The 17,940-nt window shown below is 43.9% G+C and overlaps 1 protein-coding gene across 2 annotated transcripts in view; it reads right to left on the reverse strand.

Annotated features, from left to right (window-relative positions):
- The window catches only part of ANLN (anillin, actin binding protein), a 29,402-nt gene extending 23,946 nt beyond the window's left edge, over positions 1–5,456 (reverse strand). For both annotated transcript variants that reach the window (XM_054991996.1, XM_054991995.1), the window contains exons 1-3: positions 5,377–5,456; positions 1,107–1,260; positions 416–676 (exon numbers count right to left, since the gene is read on the reverse strand). In XM_054991996.1, coding sequence (XP_054847971.1) covers positions 416–676; positions 1,107–1,260; positions 5,377–5,394 — 433 coding nt within the window. In that variant the 5' untranslated portion in view covers positions 5,395–5,456. The remainder of the gene's footprint in view (positions 1–415; positions 677–1,106; positions 1,261–5,376) is intronic.
- Between the last annotated feature and the right edge of the window lie 12,484 nt (positions 5,457–17,940).

Genomic DNA, 17,940 nt, shown 5'->3' on the forward strand with positions numbered 1-17,940 from the left:
GAGGTGAAATTGACAGTATTTTAAACTATGCTTCCCGGCTAACATTGTGTCTCCCTACACTTGAGCATCCTCGTGTAAAATGTCTCATGTAGAGAGACTCTCAGTTATCATGGCAGAGTGGAGACTAAGAACTTCTAGATTGTAAGCTGTTTCCCCTTTTTTCAAGCTGTTAGCAAAAAATATGGTTATACGTGGGCAGATAAGCACAGTCATTAACATATTTGCTAGATTAAGCCAGAAACCTTATATTGCTCCTCCAGAAAAAAACTATGCATTTGGATAAACTTAAAAGCATTTATGCAAGCCATGAAATGAGGCACCTTTTTAAAGAATGCAAAGCAAAACAGAAATATACTGAATTTCCAAATTGTCATCGTATTTCTACACGCTGTATCCTGTAGAATGAAACACATACCACTATCCCAGCAACGTCGCTGTTCAGCCAGCTTTTGCATACGTGTTTTAACGGAAGCGGTGGGAAACGATTCAGCTTTAAGGTCCTGCTCTTCTTTCCCAGATGACAGACCAACAGACTGAGAAGTAGGAGCAATTTCAGGAAGAACTTGGTTTATGGAAGATGAGTTAACTGGATGTGCATTCTCAGAACAAGGCGTTGGAGCCTCCCCCTTATCTGAGCAGCGTCTTTTGGATGGTGATGGCTTTGTACCTGGTTTTGCTGTAGAAAGTGTGGCGGAAAATAAAGTGATTTCAATGTGCAGCATTGGCTGCAGTAGACAAAGAACAAAACAAAGATTATCCACATATGAAAGCAAAACGCTCTTTCATATAAGGTAGTTTCCCTTTACTGCACAACTTACTCCCCATTGCTTCACTTGCAAAATGATTTAACAAAGAACTGCAACTCTTGCGACAAAGTTGTTCTTACAAAACACCAGGAACATTTTAGTAATAAGCCGCAGGATCTTGTACAGGCCCCAAGTGTAGCCTCATCTTCAGCTAAATAAGCTAATGATTTTAAATGTCTTATGTCTATTCTAGCAGGTAATTGACAACTGGAACAAGCAGACGCAGACATTTTTACACAGAAGCCTGAAAATCTAGTTAAAGTGGCCCCTCCCCTTAAATCTAATGCTTGGGAGAGATACCTTCTTCATTATGCTGAAGTGGCTGGTTGCCAGTGTCTGACAAAGGTTCTCTGCTCCTTTTCGTTTGCGTTGTGGATCGGACTCCTCCTATGGGCCTCTCAGCCATTTTCTTCTGTAAATTCTCTCTCCTGGCACGGGTTCGCTCGAGAAGTTTCTAAATGGTAGATCACAGGTAAAATTTTCAATATGCAACTGAGCCCAATACACAGAAGGCAATTCTAAACAGTGGGCTGGATCCAGACTAAATTTTCTAATGGCAGGATGGAACTTTCCTGCCTCCACCCCCTCCCCCACCACTGCAGCTCACTGATCTCCACAAAATGCTGCCCCTTGCAAGTAAGGAATGGCATGGGAGAGGTCTGCAGCAGGGAGAGGGAGCCAGTGGAAATTGCCAATGTAGTCTGGATCCAACCCAGTATGTTAAATTTTACAACTTCTTGTAATTAATACAGTTAAGTTCTGGTGTACAAAACTACTTGGAATGAAAAACCCGGTATTTAACATCTTATGGGAAGGTTGTTGTGGGTTTTCCGGGCTGTATTGCCTTCCTTCTTATGGGAAGGTTGTTGTGGGTTTTCCGGGCTGTATTGCAATACAGCCCGGAAAACCCACAACAACCATCGTTCTCTGGCCGTGAAAGCCTTTGACAATACATCTTATGGGAAGCATCCTGTTGAGTACAATTTACTTAAGGAATGGTATGCTAACAAGCAATTCTGCAAGAAATTTGTAATGACAGGTCTGAATTTTTCTTATCCAAGGATGATGTAGGCAGACTCATTGTATTAGTGACTGGAATGTCTCACCCAGTTTATTTAGCAGAATTCGCTAAATAACCCTCTAGAATTCGCCTCCAGTGACTGAACGAAATAATAGGATTAAAGTATTGACAAATGGATAAAACTAGTTTAAACTAGTTATAATTGTCAAACCCTCAACTGATTAAGAAAGTGAGAACATTTCAGTGCAGAATTAATTGTGCCAAATTAATTGTAATGCAACAAATAAAAAGCAAATCTTAAACTATTAAAACAAATAGTCATACTCTTTATTAGCTCCACCTGCTACATCAGAGGCCAATGTTCTAAAATTATATATAATAAATATGATTAATATGTGCTGCTTCATGTCCCTTGTTAGCTCATGCCCTCTGCCATACTCTGCAATTACTGAAGTAGAATGCATGTATATCCAGTAGGGGGAGTATTTCCCTTGGCAGAAGGAATTGTATCCAGCTCAGGAAAACAAAGGGAGTTAAATAGGGAGAGTAATTTTGTCCTGACTCTCGTTTAGGCCTCTACTTTACTTTTCTTTAAATCAAAGGTGACTATAATAATAATAATACCAACTTTTCTAAAATCAGGATCCCAAAACACCTACTTTTGGAATGGTCACATGGATACAGATTATTCAAACTAGAGATTAATTTGTAAAATATTCTTCAATGCAAGAACTAAATGGCAGCATTTTAAAGCAGGGGCATAGGCCAGACACATTCCATTCTGCTGCACCTATCTGGACATAAATGATGTCCTAGCTGTAGATATGTAGATCTAATGGTGAATAAGAAGGTTAAAGTTTAAAAATCTATGCCAACTCTGCCTTGGAAGCTGTCTAGGTGACCTTGAGTCAGTCACATACTCTCAGTCTAACCTACTTCACATGGTTGTGTGGGAATAAGCTGTAAGCTGTTTGAGTCCCCATTGGGGAGAAAGGACAGAGTAAAAATGATGTAAATAAATAAATTAAATATGCCTTAGAGCAATAACAGTAACATTTGGAGTACTGTGCCTTCATACTAAGAGGTTAGTTTCACAATTAAAAGCATAATATTTTGCCTGATGTGGTATCTTGCCTGCCCAAGAAATTTTCCTCCTGTAGTAAAACTAAAAAGCACTTAGTTAAAAAAAAACTGGTGTTGCTATTTCACTTCCAGTTTCCTAAAAACTAAGTGCTTTATATTTCAAACTTCAACAGAAGATGAAAATGGTTTGTGGCAATAACTAGTACAATTTCTTTTTCAAGATGCAGTTATTTTATATGTTTGCATGCCTTCCATTATTGTGAAGTATTTGAATTAACTTAACATGGCCCACATCAGACTTGACTGCTGCACCCTGTATTCAAAAACATTCAGTTGCATAAGAAGGGTATGTACTCTGGTAAGCTTCCAAGAACATGGCCCACACTGAAGAACAGTTTAATACACCAAACTAGAAAAGAGGTTCCTTCAGCACTAAGCATTGTGAAGTCAGTCCTTCATTACCAATCAAGGAGAAAATATGGAATTGCCATCCATTTTAGCAAACTGCATAAACCAAGAGAATGTTCTAAACTACAACAACGTCTTAAACTGTGCTTTATCTTAAACCAATTAATGCCCATAATGTACTTAATGTACTTAAGTTAAACCACAGGCAGTAACTGCAGTTTAAATTTCTTCAGCTTTACTTAGATCAGGCCAAACTTTATTCCAACTTTTTTGAAGTTATCTAATTTGAGCTACTACTAGATATCAAGACTCTTCTTTAGGCGTATAGATCATGCTGCAACAATTTTAGGCTAGCAGAAATACAGGTAGGCTCCAAGCACAGCAATCTTTTAGTTCCGTGAACATCTAAATATACAAAAATGTGTTAATTACCCCATAGAAACAGCATTATAGGGACTTTTGAACCCACATTTGAATGAAGTACTTAAGTAATATATAGAAACTATCTCACAGATGACTATTTAAAACATTTATTAGCTGTCTTTGCACCTTGGAGGAACTCAAGGTGGCTTACAACTACTTTTAGTTCAGGGTTGGGTGTAAAACTGGAAGATGGACCACTATGATCAAATACAACTTGGGTTTCTTTTGAAATTTCTTACAAAGTTACCTTTAGAACTTCCTCTATGTCATCTTTTAAAAATAAGTTTAAAGGTTAAAAAGAGGTTTTAATCTTAAAAAAATAATTACATAAATCAGGAGCAAAGGAAAGCAGGGTGCTAGATCGTTCATTTTACAATCCTACTGGCATGAGCTAAAAAGAAAGCTATTTGTGAATGCCACACCCACTTATTTTTCCTTGACTCACTGGAAGAGACGTTTGAACATATTTGAATAAGCTCACCAGCTAAACTCCATGCCAAAAATACTAGACAGTCATCAACATGATTTGGGCAGCATGTAGTTTCCACTTTGCTGCCTTTGTTATCGACATATCTATGGAAGGCAAAAGCCTCCTTCCCTCTGGTCTAAAGAAGCCATAAGAGAATGGAACCACAGGTCACTAGAGACCCTCTGCCTAGATCTGTATCTTAAAACCCACAGCAGCCCCTTCCTGCTATTTACTTACTTCATTGATATTCCACCTTTCTTTCCAAGGAAGACCTAAATTAGCTTACCTCATTTTCCAGTCCTCTATTTCATCCTCACAACAACCCTGTGAGGTAGGTTAGGCAGAGCGTGTGTGAGTGGCCCATGATCACCCAGTGAGTTTCCATGACATAGCAGGAATTCCAAGCTGGGGGTCCCACATGCTAATCCAACACTTTTTGCAGCATTGTTCACTTTAACCATCAGCATTTAAAGACCCTCCAGCCCCATCTGAGATGTGTGTGAGAGCAGTTACTCCTAACAGAAAACATAACTTCAGAACACAGAATAAGAGCAGGGCAAAGGGGAGACACCATCATTGATTCTGCACAGGTTGGATAATGCACTTCCAATCCTCTTTATAGATCATTTGGAATGGATTTTTTCATGTGCGGAACAAAAAATCCACCTCAAACGATTGATAAAGGGCATTGAAAGTGCATTATCCAACATGCGGAATCAGCCAATCATAATAATAACTGTGCTTATATACACTTCTCTTCTAGACAGATTACCGCCCCACTCAGGGCAGTGAAAAGGTCAATGCGATTAAACTAATCCGCATTTGAGTCCATAGGTGGGGCATCTTGACGTGACCGGAGCCGATCGCCTGCCCTTTTAACTTACGGTGCAATCCTAAGCAGAGTTGCTCCATTGACTGCAAGGGGCTTAGACTGGCATGACTCTGCTTAGGGTCGCGCTGTCAAAAGCCAGCCCACCTCGAAGCCAGCCCGGAGCCGCGGTCGCAGGAGTCGAGCCCGAAGCGAGGGAGCGCGCCTCCCGACCACCCGCCAGACAAAGGAAAACTCCCCCGGCACACAGCCAGCCTGCCCGCCTTCCCTCCCTCAGACTCGCCCGGCATCCCTCCCGTCAGCCGCCGCCACCCCGCCAGCGACTGAGGCCCTTTACCTCGGTGAACGGGTCCATCTCCGCAAACGTCTCCGCCGTCCGTCTCTCTCAGCACAGGAATAAACCGCCCTTCAGATTTGAATTTCAGCGCCTGCTGCGGCCCTGCCCCGCACCGCGCCTGCGCTCCGCCCACCAGCCGATTCCTCTCGGCCCAGTCCCGTCACGTGGGGGGCCAAGTCAACCGAAAGAAAGCCTGCGCTTCCTTGGGCGCATGCGCTTTCTTTCCTGCCACGTGAGCTCATCCAAACCCAGCGCTCTCCCCGCCCCCGCCCTCTTGGTCCATGAACTGTTACTCCTTTAAAAAAAGGCTAGTGGGAAGAAGCTGCCGGCGAAGAGGATGATTGACGTGAACTTTAGAGGGTTAGAGGAGCCTTTTTATACACTGGTTGAAACTGAGGTGTCTCTTTCGAACGACTCCTGTCCTTTTTTTCCTCAGCTGCATGTTCGGCAGATTGAGGGCTGGGAGACAAGTGGTTAGAGCAGCCCCCTGCAACATTATTTATTTTATTTATTTGCATCATTTATGCAAATAATGCAAATTGCTTGCTGGATTTCACAGCGTGAGTCAGTACAGTCAATTTCAAGGACATTTCAATAAAGTAAGAGGGTATATAAATGCAAATATGCAAGGACTGAAGCCAGCAGAAGTCCAATACAGAGTGGAAGAAATGCAGAAACGTCATATAAGCAATTCTAAGACTGATGCATTAAACAACATAGAAACTACCCAGTAGGATCATACTTATAGCAACAGATAGTATATATAGTAGTAAAATCCCTTTACTGATACAACTCTTTTGAGTCCACTCCACATAATGCATGCTCACGCACACTGGTCTGTAGTCTCCCAGGCCCCCACCAGGTAATAATATGAAATAGTGGTTCCTCTTAGGATGCCTGGGTGTGGCTTTTGGGCACTGGAGGTGCTGCTTATTCAGGGCTTCTCCCGCATTAGGTTTCCTCAGTGCTAGGGTTGCCAGCTCCAAGTTGGGAAATTCCTGGAGATCTGGGGGATGAAACCTGGAGCAATCTGGAGAAAGTGGGGTTTGGGGAGGGAAAGGACCTTGGCATGGCATAATTCCATAGAGTCCACCCCCCCAAAGTAGCCATTTTCCCCAGGTGAACTGATCTCTGTGGCCTGGAGACCAGTTGCAATTCCGGGAGATCTCCAGCCACTACCTGGAGGCTACAAAAAACTTGGCTGCCCTCAGTAAGGACTGAAGTCAAGAATAATAGGTAACCAGAGGGCAAATGAAGTATTCAACAACACTCTTGTTCAAGAATTCATGAATCTCTTATTAAGACTGATAGGTCTAATAACACATGCAATTAATACATATGCAGTTCATACATCACTATATGTGAATTGCTTGTTGATATCACAAGAATAATACATATGCTTATAACAGAGTCGCTGCCTGAGGACCCGGGAGTGTACAGGCAGGTGAAAATCAACCAGGTAAGTTTTAAAGTTGTTATTGAAGAATTTCAAAAGTAAATGTTCCTTTTTCTTCCGTTTTCTCTCCCTGTAAACAAAGAAGAATCCGAGGTGTAGATAGCAAACACCAACACAGAACAAGCCGGGAACCACAGCCGGCAAAACTTCTCTTTACTTTTCAGTTCTTCATCGTAAGACTTCCTCAGGGGCATTTACTATATAACAATTAATAAAGAACAATATTTCCAACATCTGCTGTATATAAATTATTTTCCCCAGGTGAACTGATCTCTGTGGCCTGGAGACCAGTTGCAATTCCGGGAGATCTCCAGCCACTACCTGGAGGCTGGCAACCCTACTCAGTGCACCCTGCAAAGCCTCTCACGCACACAGGGCTCCAGAACCCGACCTCTCTTGTCTACAACTGAATAAACTCCTTCACTTGAGGTTTATCATTCTCTCTCTCTCCTCAGCCTCCCTATTTTCCCTTTCTCTCCAAGGCCTAGCTAGCAAGTGATGGCTTCTCTCTCAGTCTCTTGAACTCAGGCATGCAGGCGTGCAACTTGGAAAGGCCTGGAATGCTGAAGACTGGGCCCACCCACTTCATGCAGGTGCAGGTAGAATCATGGAGGGTTCATATTTTGGAATACTCCCCTATACCCAACTCACTCCCCCCCTCCAATGAGAAAACCAGTTCAGCAAGCAAAGAGAGGGGGAAGAAGCTTTCTCCCTGCTATGCTTGTTTCTGTTTGTATGGCTGTTTGTATGAAAAGGAACTTGTAAAGCTGCAGCCCATCACCTGCTGTCCAGAGTGGTACATCCCATTCCACAATATTCTACCACTTTATTCCTTGGGATGTATAAATCAGGTCTTGGTGGGAAGGGGGAAGGAATTCTCCTAAAGCAGGCAGGCTGCTTTGGCACAATCCTACTTCAAAGTAAACCCCAGTGGTCATTTCATAGAAAAAGAGCTGGAGGAACTCATTAGCATAACTCATTAGCATAACTCATTAGCATATGCCACACCCCTTGACATCACCAGGAGTGTGTCATGGGCATAACTAATTTGCATATGCCACACCCCCTGACATCACTTATCTTGGCTGTTTTGGACCCAATCTTGGCCATTCAAGGCTGAAATTGGGCCCAAAATGGCAAAAAGGGGCTGAAAATGGCTGAAAAAGGGCTCAAACTGGTCAGTATCGGGCTGCTGCTGAGTGGGAGAGTGATCCACCACCCGTCAGAGGCCCAATCCGGGCCATTTCGGCCCCAATCCAGGCAGAAATGGGCCCAAAATGGCTGAGAGTCAGGTGGGGGGGTCACCTGACATGTGACCTCTTTGGGGAACTGCCAGAACTGCATTCCTGTGCGTTCCCCCTTGAAATGAGTGTCCTTATTTAAGATGGGTTTTAGGTCAGCAGGTCCTTATAGCTCTCACCAGCTTCTGGGCCGTTTCCAGACGGCTCACCTGCCGCTCCATGCCGCAACGCCGCAGCTCGTGCTGGGGTGAACGCGAAATACCGTGTTTTCTCACGCGAGTTTTGAGCAAAACTCGTGCGAGAAAACATGCTAGTTCGCGTTTTCTCCGGCACGAGCCGCGACGTTGCGGCATGGAGCGGCAGAAGGTGAGCCGTCTGGAAACAGCCCTGTACTCTAGCTTTTGGGCTCAGAATAGCTGTTGCCACCAGAAAAGTCTGGATGAATGAATAAAAAGATAAAAGAAAATACCAGGACCAGCTTTATCATGAAATGCTATGAAGCACTTGATTTGCATAATCAGTTCCGAAGGAAGTGCCACTTTGCTGCTGCTTCTGACCAATTTCTCTTGTCATTAGAGAGGCATTAAATGGAGTCATCCCTTTGACTTTTGCTTCAGTGTAAAAATACGTGGCACCAGAATAGGCAGGAAGGAATGGATTTTTGCAGCAAGGGCCAGTTGTGAGACACATCATACCAAATTGTAGAATTAATGTTTTACGTGTGAATCAAAATTGTACAGAGGTCCCATTTGGTTTCCTTCAATCCCAACTGCTACATTCTGAAATCAATGGAAATCAGTGCTGCGGGCCATTATATTCTATATCTTTCCAATACTGCATGAACTAAAAACTATACTTTTCTCTGTCATCTAAAAGAAAAAAAAAGTTTTCCCAGGACCTCGGATTTGGGTCTGCTAAGCTCTCATTCGCTTAAAAAAGTAAAAGGAGACAAAGATCCCTTTTACTTTTTGAATGTATGTTCTTGCTTTCTGTGCCATTCAATAAAAGATATTTTGCTGACCAGCTGCTGGCTGCAAAGTAATAGCTCCTTTGAAAACAGTACAGTTCCACCTCTGATACAGTGCTGGCCATTGGATTCTACTCTTGAATCAAATGAGAATTGATATAACTGAATGTGCATTCGCAGAGCTTTTGTGAATCATGCAGATTAATTGTGAGAATGCATTTGCCAATCCTATACTCCCACAACCTTTTCAGTGTTTGAATAGCTCCACTTAACTTGGTTCCGGAATCAATTCAAGGATTCAAAACTGTCAGAAACAGTTCACGCACTCAATCACGAGCTCTAACTAAAGTATACCAAATGTGCAAATACTGGAAAATAGTAATATTATGTTACATGCTAGGTTTGCAAAAAAATTGCTTCTGGGCTGCCCTGGCCCCAATCTTCTACCCTCAAGAAATTGGCCAGAAAATGTTCCCCATAGTGATTCTATTAAGAATTTCCTTATGTTTCTATGGCCTATACCATAGAATTAAAGGAAATCCCTAGTGTCATCAAGAAGTGACATCACATCCCCCCTTGGCGCTGCCCTCAAAATCTCCTGGCATTTGCCAAAGCCATGCTGGCAACCCTATTACGTGCACACTAACACATTCTACAAGGAAGAAACAAGTGCAGGTTAAATCCAGAAACTACTGTGATAGTCTTGCTTCCCTAGCCTCTTTAGGCCTTAAGAAATTTCCAGTTTGAACTTTGACACTTATTCAGCTTAATGCAGCCTGAGGAATTTTGCCCACATTGTTAAAGAACAGATATCTGCTTGAGGTTGGGATGCCTCCTCAAGAGTCAAACTGACCCTGCTGGAATTGTTTACAAAAATCTTGCCCGGCTGCATGTCTCAACATTGGTTGATGTTCTCACACACAGAAAACAACCAGCAAGGAGGCACAAAACTCCCATCACAATCGGATACAAAGTCCTTGTATTGTCCCCCAACAAATCCAAGGACATGTCCATTAGCCGTTAAATCACCCGGTTAGGATATCTTGCCCCACTGTGAATTGCTTAGTTTGCTTTGTTTTTCACCATCCTGAATAATATGGAATGGGTCCTGTGGCACCTTAAAGACAGCAAACCAATTATGGTAAGGACATTTATGGACTAGACTCATAATTGTCAGATGAATGGAGGTACATGAAGTGGGCTTGAAAAGTTCTGCCGCAATAAATGTATGTCTTCCTGCTCTTGCTGCAACACACTACCAGTATATCTTCTGAAATCTAAATAACCTATTTCCTTTCTGGGAATATCTATATCACACTGGCTGAAAGTCTCATTTTTTCTCCTTGACTTGATTCATATTGCTCCCTCGCACCAGCTAATTTCTAGGCAAAACCCCACATCAAACTATTCCAGATGGGGAGCATATTCATCTGTAGTGGTGGAGTATAACAGGAGTACAGTGGCACAATAAAGACTAACTTAGGGCCAAGCTAGAAGTGACGAGTTACACTTGAATGGCAAGTGAACAGACTCACATGTATTCCTCCCTGTTCACTTGCACTCCACTCGATCACTATATGATCGAGTGGAATGCAAGTGGAGTGCAAGTGAACAGGGAGGAATACATGTGAGTGTTCACTTGCCATTCAAGTGTAACTCGTCACTTCTAGCTTGGCCCTGAGTTTTTGCTTACGAAAAGGATGGACTAGAGTATGAGAGGCAGAGATCCTGAAAATTAAGCCAGAGAGACAGCTTTGACTTAACCACACTTGTTCCTTACCCTGCTATTCTTCTGTTAATAAAATGTAAAGAAAGGACACATTGCTTTGAGTTAATTTGTATTAAGAATTCTCTTCCTTTTTAGGAAGATAAAGATTGGCTTGTTTAGGTAACTGAGCAACTAGCAATTGTTGAGAGCCCTGGCTCCTGGATGGTCAAGTCTCCCCAAAAGGGTAGTCTGTGACAATGCCAGGGGTGTTGGTGTCTGTCTCCTCCCGGGGCTGCCCCATCTGAGTCAGGTAGACTCCTAAAGGAGGATCTCCTGTAGACTATCTTGGAGACAGCCAGTCACGATGGGGTGTGTGCCCCTGCTCTTTGGTGCCCCAAACAGCCACTTGGGTTGGTGGGCATTGAACTGCCTCTTAGCCGAGCCCCAGAGAGGGGAAAAAAGAAGTGCCCTGCTAACCCTTCTTTTCTTTGCCTGTGTTCTTCAGCCACCTCTGTGAGTAAACTATTCTGCCTCCATGTTTTTACCGTCTTGAGTTTTCTTTGGCCGCTAAAAGAAAAGGGGAGACATTTAATATTAAACCATGGCATAATGCTTAATTTCAGTTCCAGAACTTTGCTGGAGGTAAAACCTGATTGGCAAACATGATCCCCTGGCTCTGGTTAAAAGCAGGAGGAGTTAACACACCCTCAAATGGCCAAGTACTTGGGAACCAAGCGCAGAATAGAATCCAGTAGGATGAGTCACAGTATGATGTCATAGAAGACTCAAAGGAAGTTCTAGAAACCAAGTACTGGGTCAGTTATGGTCAGACATTGGCCAGCCAAAGGAGGACCTTTGAGCTGATTGGGTACAGAGATATATGCCAGAATGAGGACTTTCAGTCTGCTCCAAACCATGGTTATCCTAGTTCTTGTGTAATCTTTCAGTAAATGCAGTCCCAATAGGAAGAAAGAACCCAAGAAGATCAAGAGAGCATATATATTCCAATTCTTTTTAAAAAAACTTAATGTAATGCAGCACTCTTGCTTGTTTTACTTGGATAGACAAAAGATCAAGGAGAAAGAGAATGTGTTTCTGTGATTCTGGATTATGTTCTTGAGAGAATACTGATCTGAGAAGATTGTCATTTTAATTTGTTGAAATAATTTTATTTTGCTCAGGTAAGTCTAGATATCTATGTGTAATCTTACTTTGAGAGCTCAAATCCTTCTCCTAAGGTGGAGGTGAGATTTTAAAGCATGAAAGCGGAGGAGTTCACATGCTATACTCAATTTAATATGGACCAGGGACAAAACAAATGAAGAGTCCCAAAGCCTCTAATCCACTATGGCCGAATTGGTGTTTTAAAAATAATCCCATTTGGGCCCAAATGTGCTTCCCATTTTTCACAAGTAAATTGTTAAGATCTGAATACTTTGCCTACAATATGGTTTTCTTTTACAAAGTCTCTGGTACACCAGATTTTATATAAAATACCTTTGGGCAGGGGTCCTCCAATCTCTTTGACCCTCTTAACAGTTTTTAGGGGGATCAGTTTTAGTGGGACCCCTCCCAACATCATAGGGCTGCCAAGTCTGGGTTGGGAAATTTCTGGAGATTTGGGGGTGGGGCTTAGGGAATGAAGGGTCTGGGGAAGGAAGGAAGGAAACTCAGCAGGGTAAAATGCCATAGAGTCCGCCCTCAAAAGTAGCATTTTCTGAAGGGGAACTGATCTCTGTTGTCTGGAAACCAGTTGTAATTTCAGGAGGTCTCTAGGCCCACCAAGGGGTTGTCAGTTCTACAGTAGAGTACTCTGCCACTGCTTCACAGGTTGGTAGAAGAAAAATTGGAAGGGTGGGAGTTGCCAGAGTCATGCTTACCGGCCACGGAACATCGCGCCGAGCTCCTGGAAGGACACTGTCTTCCTGGCACGATTTCGCGTGAGAACTGCTGTTCTCGCGCGAAATTGCACCAGGAAGATGCTGTTGTTCTGGGAGCTTGGTGCGATGTTCCGCAGCCGGTAAGCAGTGTGAAAATGGCCCTTGTGCATGCACTCTGAAACACTTCTACATTGCTCTGAGAATGACATCATTCCCAGCGTGACATGGAAATGACAGGTCATGCCAGAGGCCAATTTGGTAAAAATTGTCCCCCATCTCGTCAGGGCAATATTCCAAGTTTCATTCATGACTCTGTGATTTTAACCATCTCTTTATGGGTTGTCAGCCACTGGAAATTTCTGGAGATTTAGGTGTGGCTGCTGTGGGAGGGGGTGTAATCAGAAAACCAGAAAGCCAAACATTCTCACAATGGAGGAAGCTTTTTCTTGACACAGCCACGCAGCCCTCTGGGGGGGTCGGTCTTGCTCCAGTGTGGTAGGAGGAAAGTGGCTATTTGCTTTGGGAAAGAGATGCATTGCAGAAGGAGCAAACAGGCACCAGGAAACACATTGGCAGGCCTCATGGTACATATAGGTGCCCCATTGGGTATGATTGGCTGTGGGAAATGCCATACATGTTTTGGCATAGAAAATAGCAGAAGGAAGCTGGCCCAGTCTGCATCTTCCCTGTTACTGATTTTCTCTGGTCAGTGCCCTGTACTTTATTTCACTTTTCTCCAGAAATGTGCTGAAACAGTAGAGAATTTGGCAAAGTGCCCCTCTTTAAAACAAAGCTTTTTGCTTCAGAGTGGCCCAAATAAGCTCAAATTGGGCCACTGTGCAGCAGGGCAGTGCTCCTGTGCTATGCAGCAGCCTGATTCGGCCCAAATCCTGGCCAATTCGGGCTGAACCAGGTTGCTGCAGAGCATGGGAGCGCTCCCGCACCCCGCAGTGGCTGAATCAGGCCCGAATCGGGCTGCCATGCCGCGTGGGAGCACACTGCACCACCCAGATGCACACCACACCACTCAAGGCATACCCCGGGAGGCCTGCCCCCTCCACTGGTCAGGTAAGTGGGGGGGGGGAGCAGGGGACCCCTTCCCCTGGCAGAGGGACTGGCATTCCTACTCACCCGCCATCAAAATTCCAAAACAACATAAAAAACCAGAAACAACAACATAAAAAACCAGAAAGAAACCAGAAATCTCAGATACAGGAATGTTACATTTGCTACTGTAATATTAAATGTACATTGGATGGAGAAAGGATGAGGGCTCCCTTGTATTTATCAGTGCAAGATAAAATACAAAAGAACATTTCCTTATAAGGTTTATAGCACCCAGTCTAACGGCCAAAGAGAGGTGATGAATTTCCAAACAGCAGTTTTCAAATCCAACAGTACACAGTTGAGTCAAATACGTGCTGCTGGATCTCATCCAACAGTAACTGTTAACAAAACTGCTTGTGTTATACCAGAAGACAATTTCACTGTAAAAAAAAATATTTTCTACCTTTGGGAAACATTTGCTGAAATATGGCTAAGCTGCATTAACTATAATGATAGTCACTTTGCAATGCAATTATACACTGGATTTTTTAGCTAGCTTGGCTATAACAAAATATTGAAATGAAGCACAGTTCTAAAATCAACAGGCCAGACTGCTGGAACTGTAAACTGTAAAAACAGCACAGATTACAAAATACTTGACATCGCAAATCAGACATTATTAGTTGCAGATGCAATAATTGTCCAAGAATAAATATTTTTTGTCATTACTGCGTAATGAGGTTAATTGGATAACAGGAGATAAACAAATGAAAGTTGTGATACCTAGAGGCCTATCTTATTGCTTCCAGAATAGCAAAGGTAGCTTATTGGACTAAAGTTGTATCAGAGGTAGAAACAGGGCTAGCATCAAGGGTGGTGTGTTTAAGTACTTCCCAAGCCCCTCACACTGGCCATGGAGCTTATCCCCCCAGTTTTGTGTGCCTGATGAAGTAAACTTTGATTTATGTAAGCCTATAGCATTAAAAACTTGTTAATCTTTCAGATGCCATAAAATTCTTGTTCTTTTGGCTGCAGCAGGCTTGCATGGTTAACCCCTCCCCCATGAAATCCACCCACATCTAGAGATGTCAGATCGATCTCTAATTTCCCTAGAACGGGAAGTGTTGGAGCAATCAGAGTGCAGGAGAATCATTCTCCAGGTGCTTCTCCCAATCATCAGAGAGGACTCGAGGGCATTACACCCATTTTGTCATGTTACTTTTTGGCCAGCCAGCCCCTGTGGAACTAAAGCAAGTGTAAAGTCCTATTCCCCTCCCTCCAGTGCAGTAGCAGGTTCTGGGGTAAGTCATAGGAAATGTATCAGCCTTGTGTGCCTCTGAAGTAGAAAGGGAGATGGTTCCTTTGCTGGTGGACATCAAGAGATGGTGACAAAGCTGCCGGGATCACCATGGTAGCATCGTGCAGTGGCTAGCAGAACCAGGTGCCAACAAATAACATCATTATTAACCTTCAGTGGTGCACAGTACAGGGACTGGGATATTCCCTGTGACCTCCTCATGCAAAGAGCCACAATGGAGGGCAGAGTTGCCAACCTCTGAGGCGAGGGTGGAGATCTCCTGGAATTACACCTAATCTCCAGACTACAGAGATTGGTTCCCTTGGAGGAAATGGCCGCTTTGGAGGCTACACTCTATGGTATCACATCTCTGCTGAGCTCCCTCCCCAAATCCCACCCTCCCCAGGCAATTGCTCCCAAATCTCTAGGAGCTGGCAATCCTGGGGTGGGAGACATACAAAGGGAATGGAGTGGTGACTCCAGTCGTCACCCTGGGTGGTGCAGCTGTGACCTCAGGGATCAAATTAGATATGCAGGTTGTTAAAAGATTTGGGTCTGGGTTCCCCAAACCCAACTTGGGTTCCCCTCAGCCGCATAGCAGCTGTGAGGAATGGCTGTTAAAAGTAAAGGAGAGCCCAAATGGCCTCAGAAAGCCGCTGCAGGGGAAGAAAGAGCTCCTGCTTCCCCCCCTCAAACAGTTTTCCAAAATAGCAAGCAGTATACTGCTCCACATGGAGTATTCTGTACCCATGGAGCACTAAAAACAGGGAAATATCTCCCCCTCAACTATTTTGACACAGGAAAATGGCTTGGGGGAGGGAGGACAAGAGCTCTTCCTTCCCCTGTGGTGGCATTCTGAGGCTGTTTGGGCTCTCCTTTGTTTTTTAACAGCCATTCCCCACAGCTGCTGTGTGGCTGAGGGGAACCCAAGCTGGGTCTGGGGAACCCGGACCCAAATCTTTAAAAACCTGCCTGTCTAGTTTGACCTACAGGATGGAGAGGAAGGATAGTGTCTGAGATAGAGGACCCAGTCACCCATAAAAACCTTCAGTCAACCTTAGGAACAAATAATTCTCAAAAAACAACTGTGGTTATCAGATAATTCAAGGGCTGTTTACACAATTATTTACTCTGAGATAAGAAATCCTGAACTCACCAACCTCTACTGCAGGAGTGACTCAGAAGCTGAAGAGAAGGAAAAAGCGTGAGTGGCCCTCCGTAAGATATTGATTTTTCATTCCAGAATACGTGATTGTGTGAAACAACATTATCTATGACAGATTACGTTCACAATAGAATAGACACCAGTAAATGCCGCAAGAAACCCTCTGGTATTATTTATGTGTGCTGACAGTGATCAGTGTATCAGGATAACAACATTGTTGTACAATTGAGCCCTCAACAGGGAGAAAGTACTTTTGAGGCAATTGTGATTGAGAAAATACTCATGAGGAAACTTGAGTTGCAGAGCAGCAAACAGTAGCTTGTGTTGCTACAGATGAAGTAACATTGTAAGATAGGGTTGCCAGCCTCCAGGTAGTGTCTTGAGATCTCCTGGAATTACAGCTGGTCTCCAGGCCACAGAGATCAGTGGCCTGGAGAAAATGGCTAGTTTGGGAGGCGGACTCTATGGAATTATGCCATGCCAAGGTCCTTTCCGTCCCCAAACCCCGCTTTCTCCAGGTTTCGCTCTCCAGATCTCCAGGAATTTCCCAACTTGGAGCTGGCAACCCTATTGTAAGACCATGTCTCCTACTCACTCTTGCCTGAGAGGCTGAGGTTTACTTCTGAGTAAGTATGCATAGGAGAGGGCTGCATACCCGATAAGGGAGGCTGAACCAGCTGGGATATTAATTGATAAAGGGTCCCAAAAAAAGACATAATAGCAGCAGATCTATTTGTTTAAACTCCCTAGGCCCAAACTGGTCATATGCATGTGTGCATCCCCATCTCCTTAAAGGAAGCTCTGCCATCATGCTGTGTGCCCTTACAAGACCCAGAAGAACGAATGGTTCTTTAGATCTAAAGAACTAATATAAACCTCACACTTTGCTGAGGTTTATATTCTGTAAACATGGGTTATTTTTGTTGTTGGATTGCTGGGAAAAATAGTGGCCCCATCACTATCCCTTCTGCACTTTGTGTCCATATTTTGAAGATTTTAAAGCTTTTATTGAAAACAAGTATACTTAATTGAAAATGAACTGAGTTAATTTGCCATTTGCTGAAAAGACAGCACTAGGCCCCATTAAGGCCTTTTTTTCTCAACAACACTCTGGATCAGCAGTCAACATTCAGACAGCACTAGAGTTTGTGCTTCATGTGATTATGCAAAACAAAACAGCATAAAATTCTATTTTGATGGTTCTGTGCAATCTAGGGTACATACATGGGGTTTATGTTTGTGCATTTACATCATAATTGTATCATATGGAATATTGTGCCCAGGGCCTTAGGGAAGGTTGCCAGGCTGAGCCTGACAATCTATGAAAGGTTTGGGGGGGCAAAAGGTTCATGAGGCACAGAAGTAGGGTTGCCAGTTCCTCATACCCTCCCGCCAGTGTGTGTGTGTGTGTGGGGGGAACCTGGCACTTACCTTGTGCCGGCAGCGAGATCTTTGTGAGTGCACGCTCCAGCACCTGCGCAATGACATCTCCCCTGGAAGTGATGTCATCGCACTGGCCACTGGAGCACTCCTGCTCTTGATGCAGGGCGGATTTGGCCCATTTGGGGTCCAAATCAGCCCCAAATGAAGCACAGGAATGCTCCCGCAGCCGGCGTGATGATGTCACTTCCGGGCATGATGTCGTCATGCCCCTTGGGAGTGTGCATGCATGGCGTGCGTTCCTGGAGTGCCTGCTGGTGGCGAGCAACCTCTGGGAGCTTGCCACCTCCCACCAACTATTGGCGGGAGTTTGCCCACCACCAGCAAGCACCTGGGAACCTTACGGGAAGTGATCTACCACCA

This window comes from Eublepharis macularius, chromosome 11, assembly GCF_028583425.1.
Source record: "Eublepharis macularius isolate TG4126 chromosome 11, MPM_Emac_v1.0, whole genome shotgun sequence".
Lineage (NCBI taxonomy): Eukaryota > Metazoa > Chordata > Lepidosauria > Squamata > Eublepharidae > Eublepharis > Eublepharis macularius.